This window comes from Prunus avium, chromosome 1 (assembly GCF_965620075.1).
Source record: "Prunus avium chromosome 1, drPruAviu1.hap1.1, whole genome shotgun sequence".
Classification (NCBI taxonomy): Eukaryota; Viridiplantae; Streptophyta; class Magnoliopsida; order Rosales; family Rosaceae; genus Prunus; species Prunus avium.
In genome coordinates, this window is record NC_142284.1 from 20,424,131 (window position 1) to 20,445,067 (window position 20,937).

The 20,937-nt window shown below is 35.4% G+C and overlaps 1 protein-coding gene and 1 long non-coding RNA gene across 4 annotated transcripts; both read left to right on the forward strand.

Annotated features, from left to right (window-relative positions):
* The first annotated feature begins 257 nt into the window (after positions 1-257).
* On the forward strand, positions 258-7,158 carry LOC110773108 (3-beta hydroxysteroid dehydrogenase/isomerase family protein). Of its 2 annotated transcripts, none has more exons than XM_021977615.2 (12): positions 258-607; positions 1,565-1,654; positions 1,749-1,882; positions 1,993-2,163; positions 2,535-2,651; positions 2,755-2,834; positions 3,569-3,764; positions 4,420-4,537; positions 5,120-5,288; positions 5,390-5,546; positions 6,563-6,629; positions 6,724-7,158. In XM_021977615.2, exons 1-12 carry the CDS (start codon positions 349-351, stop codon positions 6,927-6,929), a joined length of 1,764 nt encoding a protein of 587 aa, XP_021833307.2. In that variant the 5' UTR covers positions 258-348; the 3' UTR covers positions 6,930-7,158. The 2 variants fall into 2 exon arrangements, with proteins under 2 accessions (XP_021833307.2, XP_021833306.2); XM_021977614.2 differs by having other exon boundaries at positions 260-607; positions 5,114-5,288.
* Positions 7,159-15,670: 8,512 nt separating this feature from the next.
* Positions 15,671-18,517, forward strand: LOC110773109 (uncharacterized). 2 transcript variants are annotated; one of them, XR_015833066.1, is made up of 3 exons: positions 15,671-16,044; positions 16,140-16,201; positions 16,641-18,517. It is a non-coding gene; the product is annotated as an uncharacterized LOC110773109 (long non-coding RNA). The 2 variants fall into 2 exon arrangements; XR_015833065.1 differs by having other exon boundaries at positions 16,140-18,517.
* The last annotated feature ends 2,420 nt before the right edge of the window (positions 18,518-20,937 follow it).

The window sequence follows — 20,937 nt, forward strand, 5'->3', positions numbered from 1 at the left end:
CCAATTAAAATAGTTCAAATTTCAAAATAAAATAAAAATAGTACCCCAAAAAAAAAAGAATTTAGGAGAAAATTGTCAGTGAATTAGCATAAATCGGTTATAAAAAGCTAAACAAAAAGGATCCGAATGAGGAGGCAGCCAAGCCAACCACTGTCGCAATCCAATTATCAGTTTATTGGCTTAAAAAAACAGCCGAAAGCGGCACCCGATTTATGGACCCCACCTTAGAAGCGTAAAGAAACAAACAAATCACTCACCCGTCATGACTCGCCATTTCACTCTAATTTCCGCGCCAAACACACACTTTCTCTCTTTCTCTCTCTAGAAAATCCCTGGTTTCTGGAGAAAATGGCGATGGACGATCGGTTAGCGGAGCTTAACCCTAAGCCGAGAACCTGCGTGGTCTTCGGTGGCCGAGGCTTCCTCGGGAGATCGCTGGTCCTCAGGCTCTTGAAACTCGGCAAGTGGATCGTTCGAGTCGCCGATTCGACTCAGTCTCTCCATCTCGATCCCTCCGAGCGCGACTCGCTCCTTTCGCAAGCTCTCTCCTCTGGCCTCGCTTCTTTACACGGCGTCGATGTTCGCGACAAGTCTCAAATCATCACTGGTAAAATATTTTCGGAGTTTCTTTGTTCATTTGTTTCCTTTGCGTGTTTGTGTTCGTGTTTGGTTGGTTCCTGTCTGAGAAAATGCGTGAAAATTTTGGAAGAAGACTTAGGACTAAACTGGTGCAAGTGCTTGATTCCGGCTTTAAGTATTAGGTTTTGATTTATTAATTCGTTTTCTAGTTTTCATTAAAAGGGTTGCTGTGAAATATGCAATTTAGAATAAAAGTTGAACAGAGTTCGAAAGTATTAAGAGTTTTTCAACATTAAAAGTAGGTAGAAATAAGTATTAATGGGATTAAGAGATTATAACCGTGAAAAACAAAAGGATAAAATCTCTCAAGAATTATGGGAAACCAGACTGAAGGAATGGAAAAATAAACCTAAAATTAATGTACAAATGTCGTATTTGTCAAAACGTCTGATTTACAAATGTTGTATTTGTCAAAACGTCTGATTCATACCTCAATGCCAATGTTTTACTCAGGTAGTGTTTGGTTGCCAAGTGACCAGTAGAATGGAATCCAAATAGGAATGAAATGTGGACATGGAAAGAGGATAAATTGAGAATTGGTACGAAAGGTCCTTTAATATCATCTTACCCTTGATTATTTGCAATCTTTTCAAAGTTTCTTTCACTTAAAATCCCTAAAAAGCTATCTACCATAAACCGGCTAATGGCCAGATGAACCCCACCTTGGTCATGGAACAGGAGAGAAGAAAAGTATAAGTTTTCATTTTTGTTCTTCCATTTAAGAAATAAGGGTAAAATAGGTATGATGAAATTTGATGGGTATATAATCTGAGCAGTACTTGATAGCCCTTGCCTTTAGCTATATGGGTAACTTCTCTCCCTTGATACCTGGTTGCCCTGGTTAGGAGATTTTTGCCATTTCCTATAATATCAAAACTTGAGATTCGAAATTAACTGTACATATTATGACCGACATCTCTTGCAGCTATTGAAGGTTCATCTGTAGTGTTCTATTTCGATGGGGCTGATTTACGGACAGACAATTTTTACCATTGCTATACGATTGTTGTTCAAGGTACATCCCTACTTATGAAGGAACAAATCCGATTTTTTGGCCATGCATAATTTGGTGGAAGTACTGATTAATTTAATCTAAAATACTTGTTTAGGTGCAAAAAATGTTATCAGTGCTTGTCGAGAGTGCAAAGTTAGACGGCTAATATACAACAGTTCTGCAGATGTAGTTTTTGATGGATCGCATGATATAAATAACGGAGATGAATCCTTGCCTTACCCTTGGAAAGTATGATCATTGTCAAGGGACTTCTTGTTCATGTTAATAGTGGAACATTGCCTACTTTTTCTTTTCTTCTAAACTTTCTTTCTTATTTGGTTTTCTGATCCTTGCTACAGTTTGATGATATGTTGAGTGACTTCAAGGCTCAAGCAGAAGCACTTGTCCTGCGTTGTAATGACATTGATGGTCTTTTAACATGTGCACTTCGGCCTAGCAATGTATTTGGACATGGAGACTCACATCTTGTGCCATTTTTAGTTAATTTGGCAAAATCTGGCTGGGGAAAGGTAAACGAAAGATTTGGAGAAAGGGAATCTAACTATTTGTTCATTTCATCACATCTACTGTTTTACATATCCTTTGTTAACTTCGGAGCTTTAGTTTAGTATCATACTAATTGATGTTTGTATATCACCAACGATTAATACCAACTGAAATGTATAATAATTCCCTTCTCTCTCTCTCCCTCCTTTACCATTTTTTTCTTTCTCTGTCATCCCTGTATTTTTTACACCCAAATTAGGGACATTTATGTATATGCTGCAGCTAGTAATTGTTCATCATGTGGTTTAATATCTTATCCTTCCATAGTCATGAGATTCTAAGACATGAAAAACAGTCTTTCAGTCTTTTAAAGTAACATAGATTCTCATTTCAGTTTATTATAGGGAGTGGCGAAAACACGTCGGATTTTACATACGCTGAGAATGTTACTCATGCTCATATATGTGCAGAAGAAGCTCTGGATAACCGGATGGTCGCTGCAGCTGGAAAGGTACTCCTACAATTAGAGTCTCTTGGGTGTATAAAGCATCTTATTTTTTCTGTTTCTACTAGGCCCATGGATAAGGATGTATTCCTTTGTAATCAATCTGCAGGCTTTTTTCATCACAAATCTTGAGCCTGCAAATTTTTGGGAATTTGTAACACTAATCTTGGAAGGCCTGGGATATCAAAGGTAAAGCAAGCATTCTTATATTCTTCTATGAGAGATTTTACACTCATTGTGCATGCATTATTTGATGTAGGACACTAGTAAGAGAAAGGAAGGGAAGAGAGATAGAGACCTACTCCAGCGTATTTAATTGGCCCAAAGGCAAATTGGAATCACTCCAATATAGAAATTAGAAAACCAACGAGGGTTTAGTTGAGTGATCAGGCCTGTGGTTTGCTCCCACATGATCTGGGGTTTTATTTCTCTAGGTACCTATCTAGCTATTTGTTAGAGTTTCCTGCCTCCCTGGGTTTGGTGTGGGTCCCCAGTTCTTAACGCGAGCCTGCAAAGCTGGTTTGGGGGATTTAAGGTTATAAAGGAACAGATAGATAAGTTATAAAAATTCTGTCATTGTATCAGCCTTCAGCATCACATTGTAGTTGTCTTGCAATCACTCCAAGTCAACCCATGATTCACACACGAGCATGAAATGACAAGCACTTATGTTTCTATGTAATATTGAAAAAATTAGTTTCTTTTCAAATCCTAAATTGACCAATTTAATTTCATTTTATTTCACCTTTTGCTGCTTCCAATATGTGATCTTCTGTATTGGCATCTTCTATGTGTTTTCGCTTGAATACTACTGTGGACTAAAGTGCTGGAGACACTCTTGGTTTTTATTCTTTTGATGTTTGTTTGGATCTTCTTTGTTCTTTTGAATTCAGTTTTGTTTCCTTTTTTCCCCACGATTGCAGGCCATTAGTGAAAGTTCCTGCTAAGATGGCTTGGTATATTCTATTGTTTTTCAAATTGATGACTGAAAAGTATGGATTGATAAAACACAACCATTCTATGTCAGCTCATTACATTCAATTAGCTTCACATACAAGAACTTTTGACTGCACTGCTGCTCGAAACCAGATTGGGTACTCACCAGTTGTCTCACTGCAAGTAAGTCATTCGTTTATTTTTGTCAATCCTTCATGTCTTTCTCATGCATCTATTCTTATCCTCTCCGTTTGTTGTTTTTGAACCTTCTTTTTTCGGTTTACCTGTGTTTTTTGTTCTTCTATCAACATATAAATTTTCAAGAATTGAGAATTAATCATGATATCTACAAAAATTCGTTTGTCTTGCTTAAGAACTGCAAGTACTTATTGTTATCAGAGGACCTGCAAAAGCTTGAAATCGCTGTTATTGTTCCTTCAGTTGCAACCTCTCTCTAGCTTGTCCAACGGAAGAGATCTGTCTGTTATGTTTTTCTCTTGAAACTTCTCTTTTGCATGGATAACACCCTTTTTGTTAGATTTTCAATTGAACCTTCTGACCTTTAAAAGTTTTCTTGGCTAGTCAGGCCCCAATATGTTCCTTGTCGAGGCACATATTGTAATCTGCATCTTGAGCTGTATTTGATTGCTTCTAGGACATAGAAGAAGCTCAATGAAGGCTGCTTTCTATTCCTTTTGTTTTGAAAAGGATTTTTTCTAATGATTGTTAGATATGAAGTTGGCAGTAGTGTGTATTGTCATATATTTATTTCTCATTTCAAAGCATGAAAATTCAAGGTATAAATTTCTGTTCGTCTGTGCTGGTTACCTGTGTACAGGAGGGTGTCACATTAACCATTGAATCATTCTCTCATTTAGCCAAATATTCATCTTTCACAAGTTACAGTGACTTTAATGAGCAATCAAAAGTGGAGAAGCTGCTAGGCAGTGGAGAAGGTTGTTTTCCGTTGTACCATATTATTTGTGCTCTATTTTGTTATCAGTTACACATTATTTTCAATATATTGGTTTTTGCCTTCTTTTTTTTGTGGTGGTGGTGGGGGGGTTATGTCCCAGATGTTTTTTTGACTCATAAAAAAAAAATCTAGCTGTGTAGGGCTGGGCTTCTTGCCTTGGATCCTTGTGCCTGATTTTGGTGAGAGTGGTACGCATCACATGTTAGTTTGTTTTTGCATGGTGCCATACTAAGTAATATGTAATTTAGTCCACGGCTTTATCTAGGCTCATGAACTGGGTTTTGGATAACGTCAAACGTACCAAGTTAGCACAAGTAAGGATTTGCATTTTAGAACACATCTTCGGATCAAACATGATCCATCATATGCGCTCGTATAGGCCAGAGGACCTTGTGCTCTCTTTTTTCACTCTTTCTTTTTCTTTCAATGAAAGCTTGTTTCTTATAAATAAAAAATGCATTCTAGACACTTGCATCAGAAGGTGTTTATTGTTTGATTGCTATCGTAAAATGTTTGATTGCGATTGTAGAATGACCTTGAAATGTATTGCCTGCAGTTGCAGACATTTTGCTGTGGCGTGATGAGAAGAAATCTTTTACTTATTTTCTTGCTTTGAATCTATTGTTTTACTGGTTTTTCCTTTGTGGAAGAACTTTTGCCTCATCTGTATCCAAGCTTCTGCTATTAGTTTCATTTGGCCTTTATGGATATGGAATTCTACCACCGAAGATGTAAGTATTGATGCTTATAAGCCTTTAGCTTGAGTAACCTCTTAAATGCTAAAAGAGATCCATTCCTCCTATATCCACTGACCATAATGTCTTTTGAACAGATTGGGTCTTACCGTCAAGAGTTTATCTTTATCTTGTTTTGAGATTCCTGAAATGGTAGTGAAAGACATGATTGCAACCTTAGCATATTTGTGGAACAGAGGGGTTTGTTATATGAGACGACTGGCCCAAGGGGATGATTGGGATATTTTCTTCAAGGTATGGACTATGATAATTTGTTATTTATTTAGTGAAGTGCATATCACTACAAAATTTGTCCAATTCATGCTTTATGTAATTTCTGTCTGTAACCTTTCCTGGGCACAGGGTATGAGCTTTGCAGGTGTAGTTGCTAAAACATAAGTGTATTAGGAAAATTTGACTATTCAGTTTAACTTTTATACCTACTATTTAAATTAACTATTAAGTTTTGACTGTTCAAGGTCATTACATCGACTGGGAGTACTAGTTAATAACCTTTTAACGGTACTTCCCAGTTCTATTGTGTCCCTTATTACTTATAATACTTGTTGGAGAAATGATAATTGGGTGTCCTCATTGATTTTGAAATTCTAGACTGTTCTTGGGTATTTGAATTGTCGGAAGTGGTCCTTGCTTTATAGCTTGTTATTTGTGTCAAGGAATGACATTTTCTCGTTGTTTAAATGGAAGCTATGGCTTCAATAATATGTAGCTGATTTTGGAGAAATCTAAATATGAAAGCTCAGTAATGTATCACAGCCTAAGGAAATTATTATTGTTCTTGAGGCGTGAAGTATGAGCATGTATGTTTGTCTTTTTCCCTGAATGACCTTTGACAAGGCTTGGTCCTTTTGACCAAAGCTGAATTGCAGATCCAGTTCAAAGAAGTTCGTATTGGTTTCCTTTTCTTTTCCCTTATATTTATTTGTCTACAAAATGTTTGCATCAACTTGATCTATATGGAGTAAGGAGTTCAGCATTACTTTGTGAAATATGCTAAATCCATTGGATCTTGTTAGTAATCATAAATATGTACACTCTTTTTGTTACGTACGTTCTTTTTGTCTTTTTCTTTCATTTCGTTTATTCAAAATGACCATGCTTAAAACCTCTTTTATTTTATCAATAATCTTTCATTTTTATACGCACATTTTTATATTTCTATGTGCAATCTTTATAAGAATGAGAGAGCTTCATTGACAGCAGTTATTCTCTTGCAAACATCTTACAATTATCTTTTGTAATCAATACAGTTTGCAGCTTCCCTCTATTTTCTCAAGTTGATTTCATCACAAGCCTTGACTGTGGTGATAGGTGTAGGTAAGGGAATGCTTGTTCACCATGATAGAGTTAATCAATCTCTAATTAATTTGAACTTTGGAACTTTATTGATCTTATTGGAAATATTTTGCAGCACTGGTGTTCGCTTTCACTCTGTTTTTCATTTACGAGCAGTATGAATCAGAGATAGATGGATTCGTGAAGCTTCTGTTCAATAGTATAATGTCGGTTTTTGGATCGTTGAGAACAAATGTACCTGCTTCTGTGCAACTTTTTCTTGAAAACCATGGAATTTGGCGTCATGGTAAAGGGCATGCGACAATTACGCATCCGAAATAGTTGCCACGATCACCTGGATGGCTTTTGGGCAGAGTTTTTCTAACTGTATAAATTCAGTGTTCTGTTAGCTTAGGGTTGTATGAAAATTTAGATTTTGGGTAAACCCAACAAAAGAAGTACCACATTAACTCGTGCCCTTTTGTTAGTGTTAACCATAAAGTTTAGGCTCTATGTAAATGATTTTGGGTTTATTGTTGAATAGTTCTATTGATTATTTTCTAGCCTCTCATATTATTTCTAGCCTCATGTTGTTTTTGTTTTTAGCCCCTCATTTGATTATTTTCCTCCACTCCTCTGACTTCGTTTTGGGTTATATGTATATATATAATAGAGTTTACTATTGTGGTAGATAATAATCTAATTTCACCTAATTTTGATAAGGTCAACCATTACATATTACACTTCAAAATTACATTATTGTATTAAAAACAACAAAAAATTATACAATGCCATTGACCCCTTTTTAAATAAATTCATTTAAAATCAGTCAATAATGGCAACTTTCTGCCGAGTGAGTCACCTTTTCGGCGGCCAACTGTGGTGGTGCTCCGACTAAAATCCGATGGCCAGCCATTGCATCAAGGACCAACTCTAGTGCCCGGCCGCCTCCGTCGCCCACCTCTATTGCCAGTCTCCCATCAGCAACCGCCTCCTCCGACCTCAAAGGAGGAAACCTCGATCCCATACCACTACACCAACTTTGTTTGTGTGATAGAGTTGCACAATATTTATATTACAAGTAATTTGTTTTTTAAAAACTATTTATTTTAATACTGATTCGCAAACCATTTATACAAAAGCTCTCACGCTCTCTAATTCTACATAAATATATCAATTTAAATTTATAAAAATTTCCAAGTTTTAATCCTTATAAACAATATATATATACACACGAAGCTAACGACGCGCGACAATTAGAATTTGTTCTTAAGTTTGTGACTTGATTGTTTTTACTATTTTGCTTTAGAAACAAAAATTATCATTATTATCATTTGTTTTAGAGTCTCATCAATATTTTAAACCATAACAAAAATTAAATACAAATAAATAAAAAGTGCTACTATTTTCACCCACCTGTCCTATTTCCCCACCCACCTTATCTTCAAAATTTAAAAACAAATTTATCCATTTGTAAAATGACTTTTAAGGACTTTAGATTAAAAAAAACACCTATTCTCCTTCATCCTTGTCAAACCCCAGTCCCTCCGTCTCTCCCTCAGCCCGACCAAACCCAAATCAAAATTCCAATAAAGCTTCAGAATTTCCAGCTGGGTCCAATCCAATTCCATCAGATTTCTCCTCAGTTTCTAAACCCAAGGGCACACACTTTCTGTTCCATTTGCTCAGTTTGCTCTTCGTCTTCTTTCTAATTCTGGCATTTCTCTCCGTTATTGTTTTCGTTCGGTGAAGAGACGATGAACATTGAGAGCGATTTTCTTTATTTTTTTCATTTTTAATAATACTTTACAGAGGATCCCACGTGTTTTGATTGACAGGGGTTGAAGGTTTGAAGCATGCTTTGAATGAAAGTAAGGAGAATTTGCTTGAATTAATAATTAAAGGGTATTTTAGGAATAATAGTGGGTGTAAAAATAGGATTATGTTTTTTCAAATTTACATGGTGGGTGGGAAGATAAGGTGGGTGGGGAAATAGAACTGGGGGGTGGAAATAGCAGCACTCTAAATAAAACACCATGTACAACAATCAGGATTGGCTTAGGTTTATACAATAAAAACTCCAATGCAATGTATATTTTGATGTTACTCATATATTGTAATTTTATACTAATAAAATATAAATTGCAATGCAGTGTGTATTTTTACGTTACTCTTATATTGGTATTTTTAGAATTATACAATAGAAACTACAATGTAGTGTGTATGTTACTCTTATATTGGTATTTTTAGGCTTATAGAATAGAAAATGCAACACATTTTGTACTTGTATGTAACTCTAGTATTGGTATTTTTTTAGGTTTATAAAATAGAAACTGCAACTCATTGTGTTTTTATTTTTATTTTTTATGATACTGTTGTATTTGTATTTTAAGATTGGGTAAATTTCACTTTACTACCTGGAAGTTGCCCCAAAATTCTGACTTTGCTACCTAAAGTTTTTTTCATATCAACTTCGTACCCAACATTTGATTTTTCTACCACTTTCATGCCTCTGTTAGTCAAATTATTAAGTTGTCCGTTAAATGATGATGTGACAATCAATGGCCTCATAAAAAATCAGACATATTGTGCCACATCAGCTGATAAAAATAAAATATAAAAGATAAAAAAATAAATTAATAAATTAACAATTAAAAATTTGGAAAAAAGAACCTCAAAATTAATTTTTTTTTTTTTTGAAAACTCTCTCCTCTCTCTGCAACTAACGACACATGGTCGGGTGGGTTTAGGCATGGGGTGGGGATCTGGGCTGGGGATCAAGGGGAGGGGAGGAGAGGGTGGTTCTGGGACAGGGTCCTCAACGAGGTGGGGTGGGGATCTGAGTTGAAAAGGGGGCAGCTGCTACATTCACCAGATTTCAAATACGGTGACGGCGACAATGCGTTTGTTCAAAGAGAGAGAGGGAATAGAGACAGAGGAGGGGATGGGTTGTGGACGGGAGAGTGTTTGTTTCATTGCTACAGTGGGTTTCTTTTTGGACAAATTGCTATGTCGATTGGGTTCTGCAAATTATTCACCTTTTCGCTAGTGGTGTGGTGATCAATTAATGGATGAATCTGAACATATATTTTGCCCATAATCTCATAAATTATCTCTAGAAAACAAATATAGTACTCGTTTTTGCCATCAGCATTACTGTTTTAATTTTTTTTCTTGTTGTTGTAGTTTTGATCTTGTTGATGAAGTAATAGTTTACCAAATGAGTTTAAAGAGAGGGGGTGGGTCTTTGTGGTTGGAATGGTGGTGGGGTGGAAGGGGTGGTAGCAATGGCGGAATCAGGAATTTTTCTAGGGGTAGGCTAAATTTTTTTTCTTAACTTCTTTTATAATATAATATATCATGTTTCAAATTGTCTAGAATTTTAAAAACCTAAAAAATTTCTTTTTCCAAAAATTATAGAAATCCAAATTGTTGGCAAGCCAAATATTCCAAAAATATTTTGCAACAACGAAATTCGAACCGTAAGACCTCCATGTAAAATCATTCTCACTTTCCAGTGCAGCAAACAACCTTCTTGTGTAAACTTGCCGTAAATATAAAATATAATTAGAATATGTAAAAAAAAATGTAGAGAGCATGCACTTGCATCTGAAGATGCACCGAAACCAACGCCTCTTTTTTTTTCTTTTCTAATTTTTATTCCTTTTCTTCTTCCCATATCTCATCTCTCCCAACACCTTTTTTTTTTTCCCCATCTTCTTCTTCCTTCTGTCACTTTCCATCTCTCCCTCTCTCTTTTATTTCTTTTTTCCGTCTTCTTCTCTCCCTCTCTCTTTCTTTTTTTCCTCCTTCTTCCTTTGTTAGTCTCTGCAATTTTTTTTCTCTTCTCCCTCTTTTGCGTCATCTTCCATATCTCTCTCTTTTTTCTATTTTTTTCCATCGCTCTCTCTTCTCTTCCTTCTTCTCCTTCTTCCCGCTCTCCCTCGAAGACCAGTTGTTGTCTGGCCTTGTCCTCTTCGTGGGCTGAGAAAAAGAAAAGGCGTTGTGTGTGTTAAATGGTGGGCTAATATTTAATTATAGGGTACTTTTTTTTATACATTTAAGATCAAGTTGGAAAATCAGCCCTGGGCTAGAGCCCAGCCGAGCCCCTTCGTAGTTCCGCCCTTGGGTGGTAGCTGGCTGGTCAAGGATGGGGTAAGAGGGGGCTGGTTAGGTTTTTTTCAATGCTTTTTAATTTATGTCTTGGTAATTGAGAGAGGGGGATGAGAGAGAGAGAGGTGGAGAGAGTTTTTATTTTATTTTATTTTTTTCAATTAAAATTCTTTAAATAAATATTTATCATGTTTTATAAATCTATTTATTATTTTGAAATAATTTGTGGGTCTCTTTGTTGCCATGTCATTTACCATGTAATGAGTTTACAGATTTTTTGATGGTTGATTAACGGTGGGTATGAAAATGGAAGGAAATTGAACTTTATGTACAAAGTTTATACAAAAAAAAAACTTTAGGTAACAAAGTCAAAATTTTGGGAAACTTTCGGGTAGTAAAGTGAAATTTACGCTTTAAATTTTAAGAAAAATTAGGTGTTAGACAGAACTATCTTTACTAATTAGTATTTGAGACAGAGTATTTTTGTTGGGTTTTAATACCTAGGAATCAAATTTTGTTTTGGATTAGGCCAAAGAGGAGGCCCAGATTCGTTGGCCCAGCTTAAAATAATCACTGAAAGGACAATGGTACCCTTCTTCTTTAAAAGCCTGGCCCAACTTTAAAACTTGCAAATCAAATGATGTTTTTACCCCTATAGGTTGAAATTTAGCTCTCGATTTCATTCGCTTTTACGTTGTAGAGCTTTGGTTCTTTTAGCTGTGATTAGAGCTCTGATCTTCGTGCATGTTTTCGTTCATTTTTCTCTTTGATTTTGTGTTTTCTTCATACTTTTGCTTTTGCATGCAAAAATCAAGGTCAGTTTTGGCGTGCAATCTGATCTGTGTGATTCTGAGCTCTGGTGCAATCTTATTTCTCCTATTTCGAGCTTAGTTTTGTTCGTTCTTACGTGATTTTGTGGTGTGATCTTCTTCGTATTGTGTAGTTTCATCTTCTGACTTGAAATTGTATTTTTCTATTGTTAAGGTATGTATTTTCTAGATGAGATTGTTATTTTAATTTTCAAGTTATTTTTCATTTTTGAAAAGTTAATTTTTGAACTCTTTGATGTAGTTTTTGTTTTTGTTTTGGCTTTTGTGATCATATTTGAGTTTGAGCAACTATTTGGTTGGGGAATTTTTTCAGAATTTGCTGTTGAGGTATGAGTACTTCAAATCGTTTTTTCATTTATAATTTTAGAATTATTTTGTTGATTTTTGTTTAGTTCAAGTTTCTGTTTTAATTTGGTTAGTCTATTGCTTATTATATGCTGCATTGTAGTTTTTACTTTTGATTTGTTAATTTTATTGTTTTATGTTGTTTCTTACTAGGTGATGCCTTGTAGTTTTTGATTTTGAGTTGCTTATTTGATTTGTTTAGGTTTTTCCTTACTAGCTGATGACATGTAGTTTTTAGTGTTTGAATTTTTTTGGGTAGATGTTGCAATGTAGTTTATGTTCTGTAAGAATAGAAACTACTGATTGACGATGATAACGTGCATTTTTGTTTGTAGCTATACATTCTTTACTGATTTAAATTTTATTTATGTTTTATTTCTTGTGTTGTTTGCATTTTCAAGGGTAATGGAGGTTTGTGTCATAACCAAGTGCACATATAAGTCAGAAACAGTTATGTTTTCAGTTTCAGCAAAGTCATCTATTCAATAACCGTGTGTCTACGGTTTAGTAGTTTGAGGTTAGGTAGTTTCATGTTGAGGTATTCACTTCCAAGTTACTCTAGTTGTGTACTAGAAACGGAGAGTGATTTAGATATGATGATGGCATATTTGGCGATAGCGAATGAAAAGAGTGTAGATATTTTTGTTAAGGATTTATATGTGAGCAGTGAGGATAATTGTCAATTTTATGGAAATAAGAAGTTGATAGCGTGTGAAAAAGGTGAGTCATCTTGTTCTAGTACTATTGAAGACATAAATGAATTTTTTGGGAGGTCGAAGAGAGCAAGTGCTAAGCCTTTGTTGTCGAATGAGTGGGAGACATATATGCATTACGTAGGGCAGAAGTTTGATGGTAGTATAGAGGAGTTCCGCTTGAAATTGTGCAAGTATGCTCTTGAAGTAGGATTTAATTTTTTATATGCCGACAATGACAAAAGGCGGGTGATTGCAGTGTGCTCAAATAAGAAATTGGAGGGTTGTAGTTGGCGTGTTTATGCATCCCGTTGTGAAGCTACTTGTTTTGTAATTCGGACATTAAATAATGTGCAAACATGTGCGGGTCGGATACTTGAATGAAAGGATAAGATGATGAGGTCTTGTGTTGGGTCCTCTATCTTTGTTGATAGAATTCGTGCAAAAATGAAGTTGAAGCCAGTTGAGATTATAAACAAGTTCAAAGATTATTACGGTATGAACATTTCATACTAACACGCATGGTTTGGCAAAGGATTAGCCAAACTGGATGTTCATGGTGATGAGTCGAAGTCTTTCAACGAGTTAGTGTAGTACGTGGACGCTTCAATGTGATACTGTAATTAATCGCTTTAGAAGGTTTTTTTGTATCATTTGGCGGTTCAATTGTTGGATTTGAATATTACATCTCTTTGCTGTTCATTGATGCTACATTTTTTAAGAGCAAGTACAAGGGGCAGCTTCTTTGTGCTTCTGGATAGAATGAGACTCAAGGTACTTCAACTGTATTGGATTTTTTTGTGTTCCCCATTGCAGTTTATGTTTACTGTTTTGTGTAATATTGCTTGTATTTTGTTAATTGTTCTTTGAGTATTCATTTTGTTGAAATTCATGGGTTTTTTTTTATTTTTTTTTTATTTTTATGCTTGGTCTGTGTTTTAAATTATCATAAGGAAAGGGTTTAGCGTGTGCTAGGTTTTTTAGGGTTTTGGGGGTGGTTTGGGGTGTAGGGATTAAACTGATTCAAGTGAAAATTAAAATGTTGTCTGATAATCTGCATTGTAGTTTTTTATTCTTATACTTGTACTTTTGGTTTTGTTTACAATTGCTTATGTTAGATATAGTTTAGTGAATGTTTAAGCAGTTTCTGCATTGCAGTTTTTGGTTGATTATAATTGGCTACACAACTTTTAATTGGATATTGTGATGTTTTTTGAAGTTAATGAAAATTTGCAATTGTTTCATAAGTGGATATGCCTTTTTAACTTTTGTTTAGATGCTTATTTTCATGAAGTTTTTTGGTTTGTTGTTTTGTTAGTGCTATAACAGATTGATCAGAAACTGCACTGCAGTTTCTTATTTCATAATTCGATTTTAGAACAATTTGTCCAAGTCTATGGCACTACAGTTTCATTGACTTATGAGGTCCATGGAACAAATGATTAATTATAATAAAATCGAATTATTTTTCAGTCGACTCTTTCATTGATGAAACACAGGAGGTCCGACTTAATCATGTGTTCCATGTCAACTCTTCCGTTGTAAACGGCCCAATCAATTTCCAGAAAGGTGTTTTTTGGAGGAGTTCCTTTTGTCTGTCATTTAGCTTGTTCTTGATGTCTGTGATGATGGTGTTGAAGGCATTGATGCTGCACCAAAACTAGACATATTCTCAGTTCTTTGCTTTTCTATCATAACTTGGCTTTTGTTATTACTATCGCTTTTAATTATAAAAAAAACTTGGCTTTTGTTCTTAACTTTCGAGCTATTGATTTAATTCTTAGCTTTGCTTGGTTATAATCTTCCTTATTTTGTGGTGACTGTTCTGGTGCCATTTGTGATCTGAAACAAGAATGAAAACACTATCAAGGCACAAAAGAAAAGAAAATGCCAAAAATGGATGCTCTTCGAGACCTCCATAAATCTCTGAAATGTTTCAAAAATCCGCTCTCACTTTCAAGACCAAAACTTTCTTGACTGAAGAGGAAGCTAAGGACTCTGATGGCTTCGCACTTCTCGACTCTGCTGAACAGGTCATCACAAACCAGAAGGTCGTGGTCAGCAAACCAGACACAATAGCAGTTGACCAAAACCCGTCATAGCTACAAATTACACCGACGAAGCCTAATTTGAGTGAGACCCATCAATACCCAGATGACCTAGACTCTACTTTCGTCGAGTTTTGCTACGGTTTTTTTGTTTGAAGCTTTACCTTCAATTACAGAATTAATGAAATTTTGATAACTTTGATGGAGAAAGCTGGGTGGAATTTAGATTCGGTTGCTAATTTGGTTCATCATGATATTGATTATGTTAAAAAAGCTCATAACCGGTATACTTTATTGTCGTATGTTTGTTTGGGAATGGGAATGTTCAAAGGTCTTGTGCTTAGAGCATCTCCAAGGGAGATGTTAAATGCAAAATGTTAAATTTGAATTTGTTGGCTTATGTGGCAATTTGACACTTTGAAAAAAATTGAACTCCACCCGAAATGCTAAATATTATATTATTTAACTATATTTTTAAAAGCAAATGGGGTCCATATGATGCATAAAGTTTTAGAAGAGAGTAAATGATAGTAGTGTCCATGACTAAAAATATTAAAAAATTATTTGACATCAAACTTTTTGATATGTTATTTTTGACACATCTCTTCCAGCCTTCAAATTCATGTAGGATTTGACTACTTGGTTGGAGCAACTTTAACCTTCAATTTTTGTTATTTCATGTCCATGTAGCAATTTGACATATTGATTGGAGATGCTTTTAGGTGACGAAATTGATGGAAGGTGGCATTGCATTTGTGCTTTCAATTTTTTTTTTTTTTGGGACTTAATTGACAAAATTCAGGATTTTACTTGATTTGTTAACAACTGAAAATACAGTGATGAAATCGAAAAATTAAAATTTCGATGACCAAATTTTAGTTTAAACATAACCCAAGTGACCAAAATTGTAATGACCCAAAAATGAAATAGCAATACAAAAAAAGCTAAAAATTTTAAATGGGGCAAAATGGTCAAATGAAGCCATTAAAGAGAACTAAAAGAATTTATAAAAGAAGTAAAAAAAACTGAAAACACGTTCATAATTGGAAAAAAAACATAAAAAAAATAAAAAGAAATTGGAAAAACCGCGTAGCGTAGCTATGATGCGGCAAAGTACTATAAAATATGGACGACCGACGACAATTGGCTCTCTCTCTCTCTCTCCGACGCTCTCCGTCAAATATCGTCGATCGACCGGTCACCGGATCAAATGGCCGACGCTGACGAGCTTGACGAAATCGTCCGCCGAAAGCTGGCGACTTTGATCTCAAGAGTCACCCAGGAAATCGAATTCCGTTGGGACGACGAGTGCCTTCCACTGTTGAGAAGACTTCTTCATGTTTTGGATCCAGTGGGGGACCTCATTTCTTTTGAATTGCGAAGAATAAAAAACTCTCCGACTTGGGAAGTCGTGGAAAGAAAGCGGAAAGTCAGAAATTTGATGGCCATGCGTTGAATTTTTTTTCTTTTCTTTCTGACATTTTTTCTTAGTTAGGGTTTTTGTTTTTTTTGTTTTTTTTGCAGAGCCCGATGGACTTGGTTTCGACTGCATTGCAGCTCAAAATGAGATTGGATACTCACTGGAAGTAAGTTTTCCTATGCATCTATTCCTATCATGTCTGTTGGTTGTTTGTGATCTTTCTTTATTGGTTCACATGTTTTTTTTTTCTTCTATCAACGTAGAGATTTTCAAGTCATGATATTTAAAAGATTCATGTCTTAAAATTTGCAACTACATATTGATATTGTTAGTTAGCAGAGGACCTGCAAAAGCTTGAAATTGCTGTTATTATTCATTCAGTTGCAACTTCTCTCGCTTGTGACTTGTCTGATATGTTTCTCTCCATGTTCAATATACTTTTGAAAATTATTTCCCACCATTTCATTATGCTTGGATTTAACATCCTTTTTGTTACATGTCCAATTGAACCTTCTGACATTTAAAAGTATCGTAAGACTTGATTGCAACCGTCCTTTTTTCAAAGGGTTTATCTTTATCTTGTTTTATGATCCCTGAAATGGTAGTGAAAGACATGATTGCGACCATAGCATATTTGTGGAACAGAGGGGTTTGTTATATGAGACTACTGGCCCAAGGTGATGATTGGGAAATTTTCTTCAAGGTATGGACTACGATAATATATTATTTTGAGTGAAGTGCATGACTCTACAAGTATTTTTTCAATTTCATGTTTCAAGTAATTTCTGTCCGTAACCTTTTCCGAGCACAGGGTATTAGCATTGCAGGTTTAGTTGTTAAAATTTGGTGTATTAGGAAAATTTGACTATTCAATTTAGCTTTTATCTTTAACTATTCAATTTGGAGTGTTTAAGTTAATTACACTGCAATTGACTGTGAATGCTAGTTAAGAAGCTTCGAATGCTACTTCCAAATCCTATTGTGTAACTTACTTATAATACTTGTTGGAGAAATGATAATTAGGTGTCCTTTTCCCAAGGGGTTTATCTTTATCTCTTTTTGAGATCCCTGAAATGGTAGTGAAAGACATGATTGCGACCATAGCATATTTGTGGAACTGAGGGGTTTGTTATATGAGACTAGTGGCCCAAGGTGATAATTGAGAAATTTTCTTCAAGGTATGGACTACGATAATATATTATTTTGAGTGAAGTGCATGACTCTACAAGTATTTTTCCAATTTCATGTTTTATGTAATTTATGTCTGTAACCTTTTCTGAGCACAGGGTATGAGCATTGCAGGTTTAGTTGTTAAAATTCTTTGGTGTATGGTATTTGAATTACCACAGTGGTGCTTGCTTTATTGTTTGTTATTTGTGTCAAGGAATTATGTTTTTGTTTTTCCATAGTTAAATGCAGGCTATGGCTTAAGTAATGTGTAACTGATTTTAGAGATAACGAAATATGAAAGTTCAATAATGTAACCCAGCTTAGGAAAATCATTATTGTTGCTGAGGCGTGAAGTACAAGTATGTATGTTTGCCTTTTTCCTTGAATTAAATTTGACATAAATATCATATCTTTAGCATTCTTCAGTATCTTTAAAAACAATAGCGCACAATCAAGGCTCGGTCCTTTCAACACCTCCATCTTTACTTGGTCCTTTCGACCAAAGCTGAATTGCAGATCCAGTTCAAAGAAGTTTGCATTGATTTTCTTTTCCTTTTCCCTATATTCATTTGTGTACAAATTGGTTGCATCAACTTGATACATTTCTTTAATTTTACCAGTTATTTTATCAATAAATCTCTCGTTTCTTAGGCAAATTTTGATATTTCTTTGTTCAATCTTTGATATGTATGGAGAGTTTCATTGACAGCAGTTGTTCTCTTGCGGACATCTTACAATAATCTTTTGTAATTAATACAGTTTGCAGCTTCCCTCTATTTTCTCAAGTTGATTTCGTCACAAGCCTTGACTGTGGTGATAGGTGTATGTAAGGGAACGCCAGTTTCACCATGCTAGAGTTAATCAATCTTTTGTTAATTTGAACTTTGGAACTTCATATTGATCTTGTTGGAAATATTTTGCAGCACTGGTGTTAGCTTTCATGCTGTATTTCATATACGAGCAGTATGAATCAGAAGTTGCGAAGCTTAATCTACCTGCTTCTGTGCAACTCTTTCTTGAAAACCATGGAATTTTGATGCGTCACATGTGACAATTAGCATCCAAAGTAACTGCCACAACCACTTGGATGGCATTTGGGCATAGTTTTTCTAACTGGACAAATTCAATATTCTGCTAGTTTAGGGTTGTATGAAAATATATATTTCGTGTAAACCCAACAAAAGAATTACCACATTACAAACACTTCTCCTTTTGTAGTGTTAACCATAAAGTTTAGGCTGTATAAATCAATGTCTTTTGTCACATCTGTAAGCTATAAACAGCTTACACAAGGATTGAGTGCTTTATGTCAGTTCGATGCCATCTTCTCTATTTTTTTGTTTGTTGAAATCTGTAAATTTTATTGTAAGGGAGCCAAAGCAGTGAACTCAATGAATGAGTTCAAACAAATGCTGTGTAAAATGCAACTCGGATCAGGTGAGAACACTAAAATGAGAACATTATATGAGAATCAATCCTAGCCATTCAAAGTCATCTGAACGGTTGAAGAGAAAAAAACAAGCTTACAATAGAAACGGGTACACTGCACTTCCCCTTAGCCCCGTGTCCTAGCGCGCGTTTTCCAATCCCGCCTTTCTTTTTCAGAGTTTCTTTTTCCCAGATTCCCCTCTCAATACCATCTCCTATTTTCCTTAGTCTTAATCGATACATTTCTCCTTGAACTCCCTCTCTCTTTCTCTGCCCTCTCAATTTCCCTCATCTCGATCTGCAGCCCTGTCTTGCTCTCTCAGTTTCTCTTTTGATATCTCTTTCATTTTTATGCAGACCTACAAATAAAACCCCCTTTCTTCTTCTCTCTTTGCCCAAGTACAAATACAACTCTAGCTTTGGAATTCTCAAAGCCATCGTCAACAGCGGTCTCAAAGACAGAGTGCTTGTTTGCAAAGTCCTAATCATTGTCGTCAGCCTCCTCCAGCAGTTCTGACAACCTCTATGGTCACATCCGTTTTCCCACTTCCTACTACGTCGTCTTCGGCAAGTTCATCTATCTCTTATTGATCAAGCTCTTCTTATTTAATTGTCATCTTCCTTAAATCTTAACATGTTTTTGTCAACCTAGAAACTTCTAGGGCTAAAATGGGTGAATGATGTGTTAATAGTTTAGGGTATAGATCTGTTGAAATTTATTTAATCCATTTTAGGACTTTTAATGGGATCCTTACAAATCAATGGTATTCTTGGTGGATTTGGGTTAATTTGGGGCTTTAAGGGTTCAGATCTACACATGACGTGGAAATAGTCTTTTCTACCTTAATCGCTTTTGGGTTATTATGCCGCTTGTGCTTACCACTGTCTTGCTCTTGTTAGTGAGTTTTAGTTTGTAGTCAGATTTTGATGTTTTTACTAGTAATTGGGTTCTCAACAAAGTGATGAAATGGGCATTTAGAACTGTTCAGATGATTGCTGTGAGTTTATTCAATCTTTGATTGTTAGATGGTATGTCGGTGTTGCAAAAAGATAAGGCTTTTATTTATTTATTTTGTGATTCTTTCTTCACGTTGTATGCTTGTAGACTAACTCACTTTTCTTAGTTTTTGTTTTCACAATTTTTCCATTCTTTCTCAAGCAAGTCAAACAAGAATCCTTATTGGAGTAGAAGGTCAAGAAATAAATACGTAAAGTTTTATTGCAAAACCAGAAAAGAAAAGAAAGCCCATTTCTCACACATTGCCGTGCTTCTCATTCCCATCAACAATGAGATTCAAGTCAACCATATTATGCCGCCTCTTGTTGGTTTCTGTCAACTATGAAAAGTTGAAAGTTCCAAGATTGTTCGGTGGTTGTCCAGTTTCTGGGATCCCATGGGGAGATTTAATGTAATGCCTTTTGGTTGGAAGCAAATAACCAGATGCAAAGCTTGTATGGAATTGATCCGAAAATAGAGCATTACGCATGTGTGGTGGACATGCTTGGTCGAAGTGGCCAATTGGAGGAAGCTTTAAACCTCATACATGAGATGCATGAGGAGCCAGATACCAGAATATGGAGCTCATTGCTTAGTTCTTGTAGGCTTCACAATAACTTGTGAACTAACCGTAGAGGATAGTAGACATCAGAACCAAGAATATACATCTAGAAGTAAGTTTAGCTTGAATCGTTTTTGAACTAACAACACAAAAAAAAAATAGTTGAATGGTGGACATGATTCTACTCTGTTCTAACTTTACTTGTGTGATGGCAGATGATGGATCAGTTTGGTGCTGGGGTTACAACATATGTATCCTTCACCATAGGGTTATATACAGCTTTCATTAATTCTCCACAATGAAAGAATTTAGTTATGGAAAGTGCATCCCTAGTTTTTTGTGTTTGCTCCTTGTTTATATTGTTTACATTCTTAACTGTTGAATGGATGGCCAACCTTGTGTAAATGGAGAAAATTTTCTGGTGCCTTGCTTGTTGGAATGGTTCCCTGAGGTGTGATCTGCGACGAAGAGTGAAGTGCCTTTACAGGTATGGAAAGAATTGTTTCACTGCTGCATTAAATACCTGATGAAGATAAGAGCCTTATGTTTTGGTTTTTTTGTTGTTGCCAAAGCTGTCTGCATCAGGTTTGTGTTAAAGGAAAGAAAATCAGTCAATGATCTGAGATTGAGAGATTGTAGGATCTGCATATAATTAGCAAATCATTAGTATGTATTTACCTAGAATAGACGTGCTCTGTATGTATAAAGCTGCTGTATCTGTTTGAAGTTATCATATATACAAAAT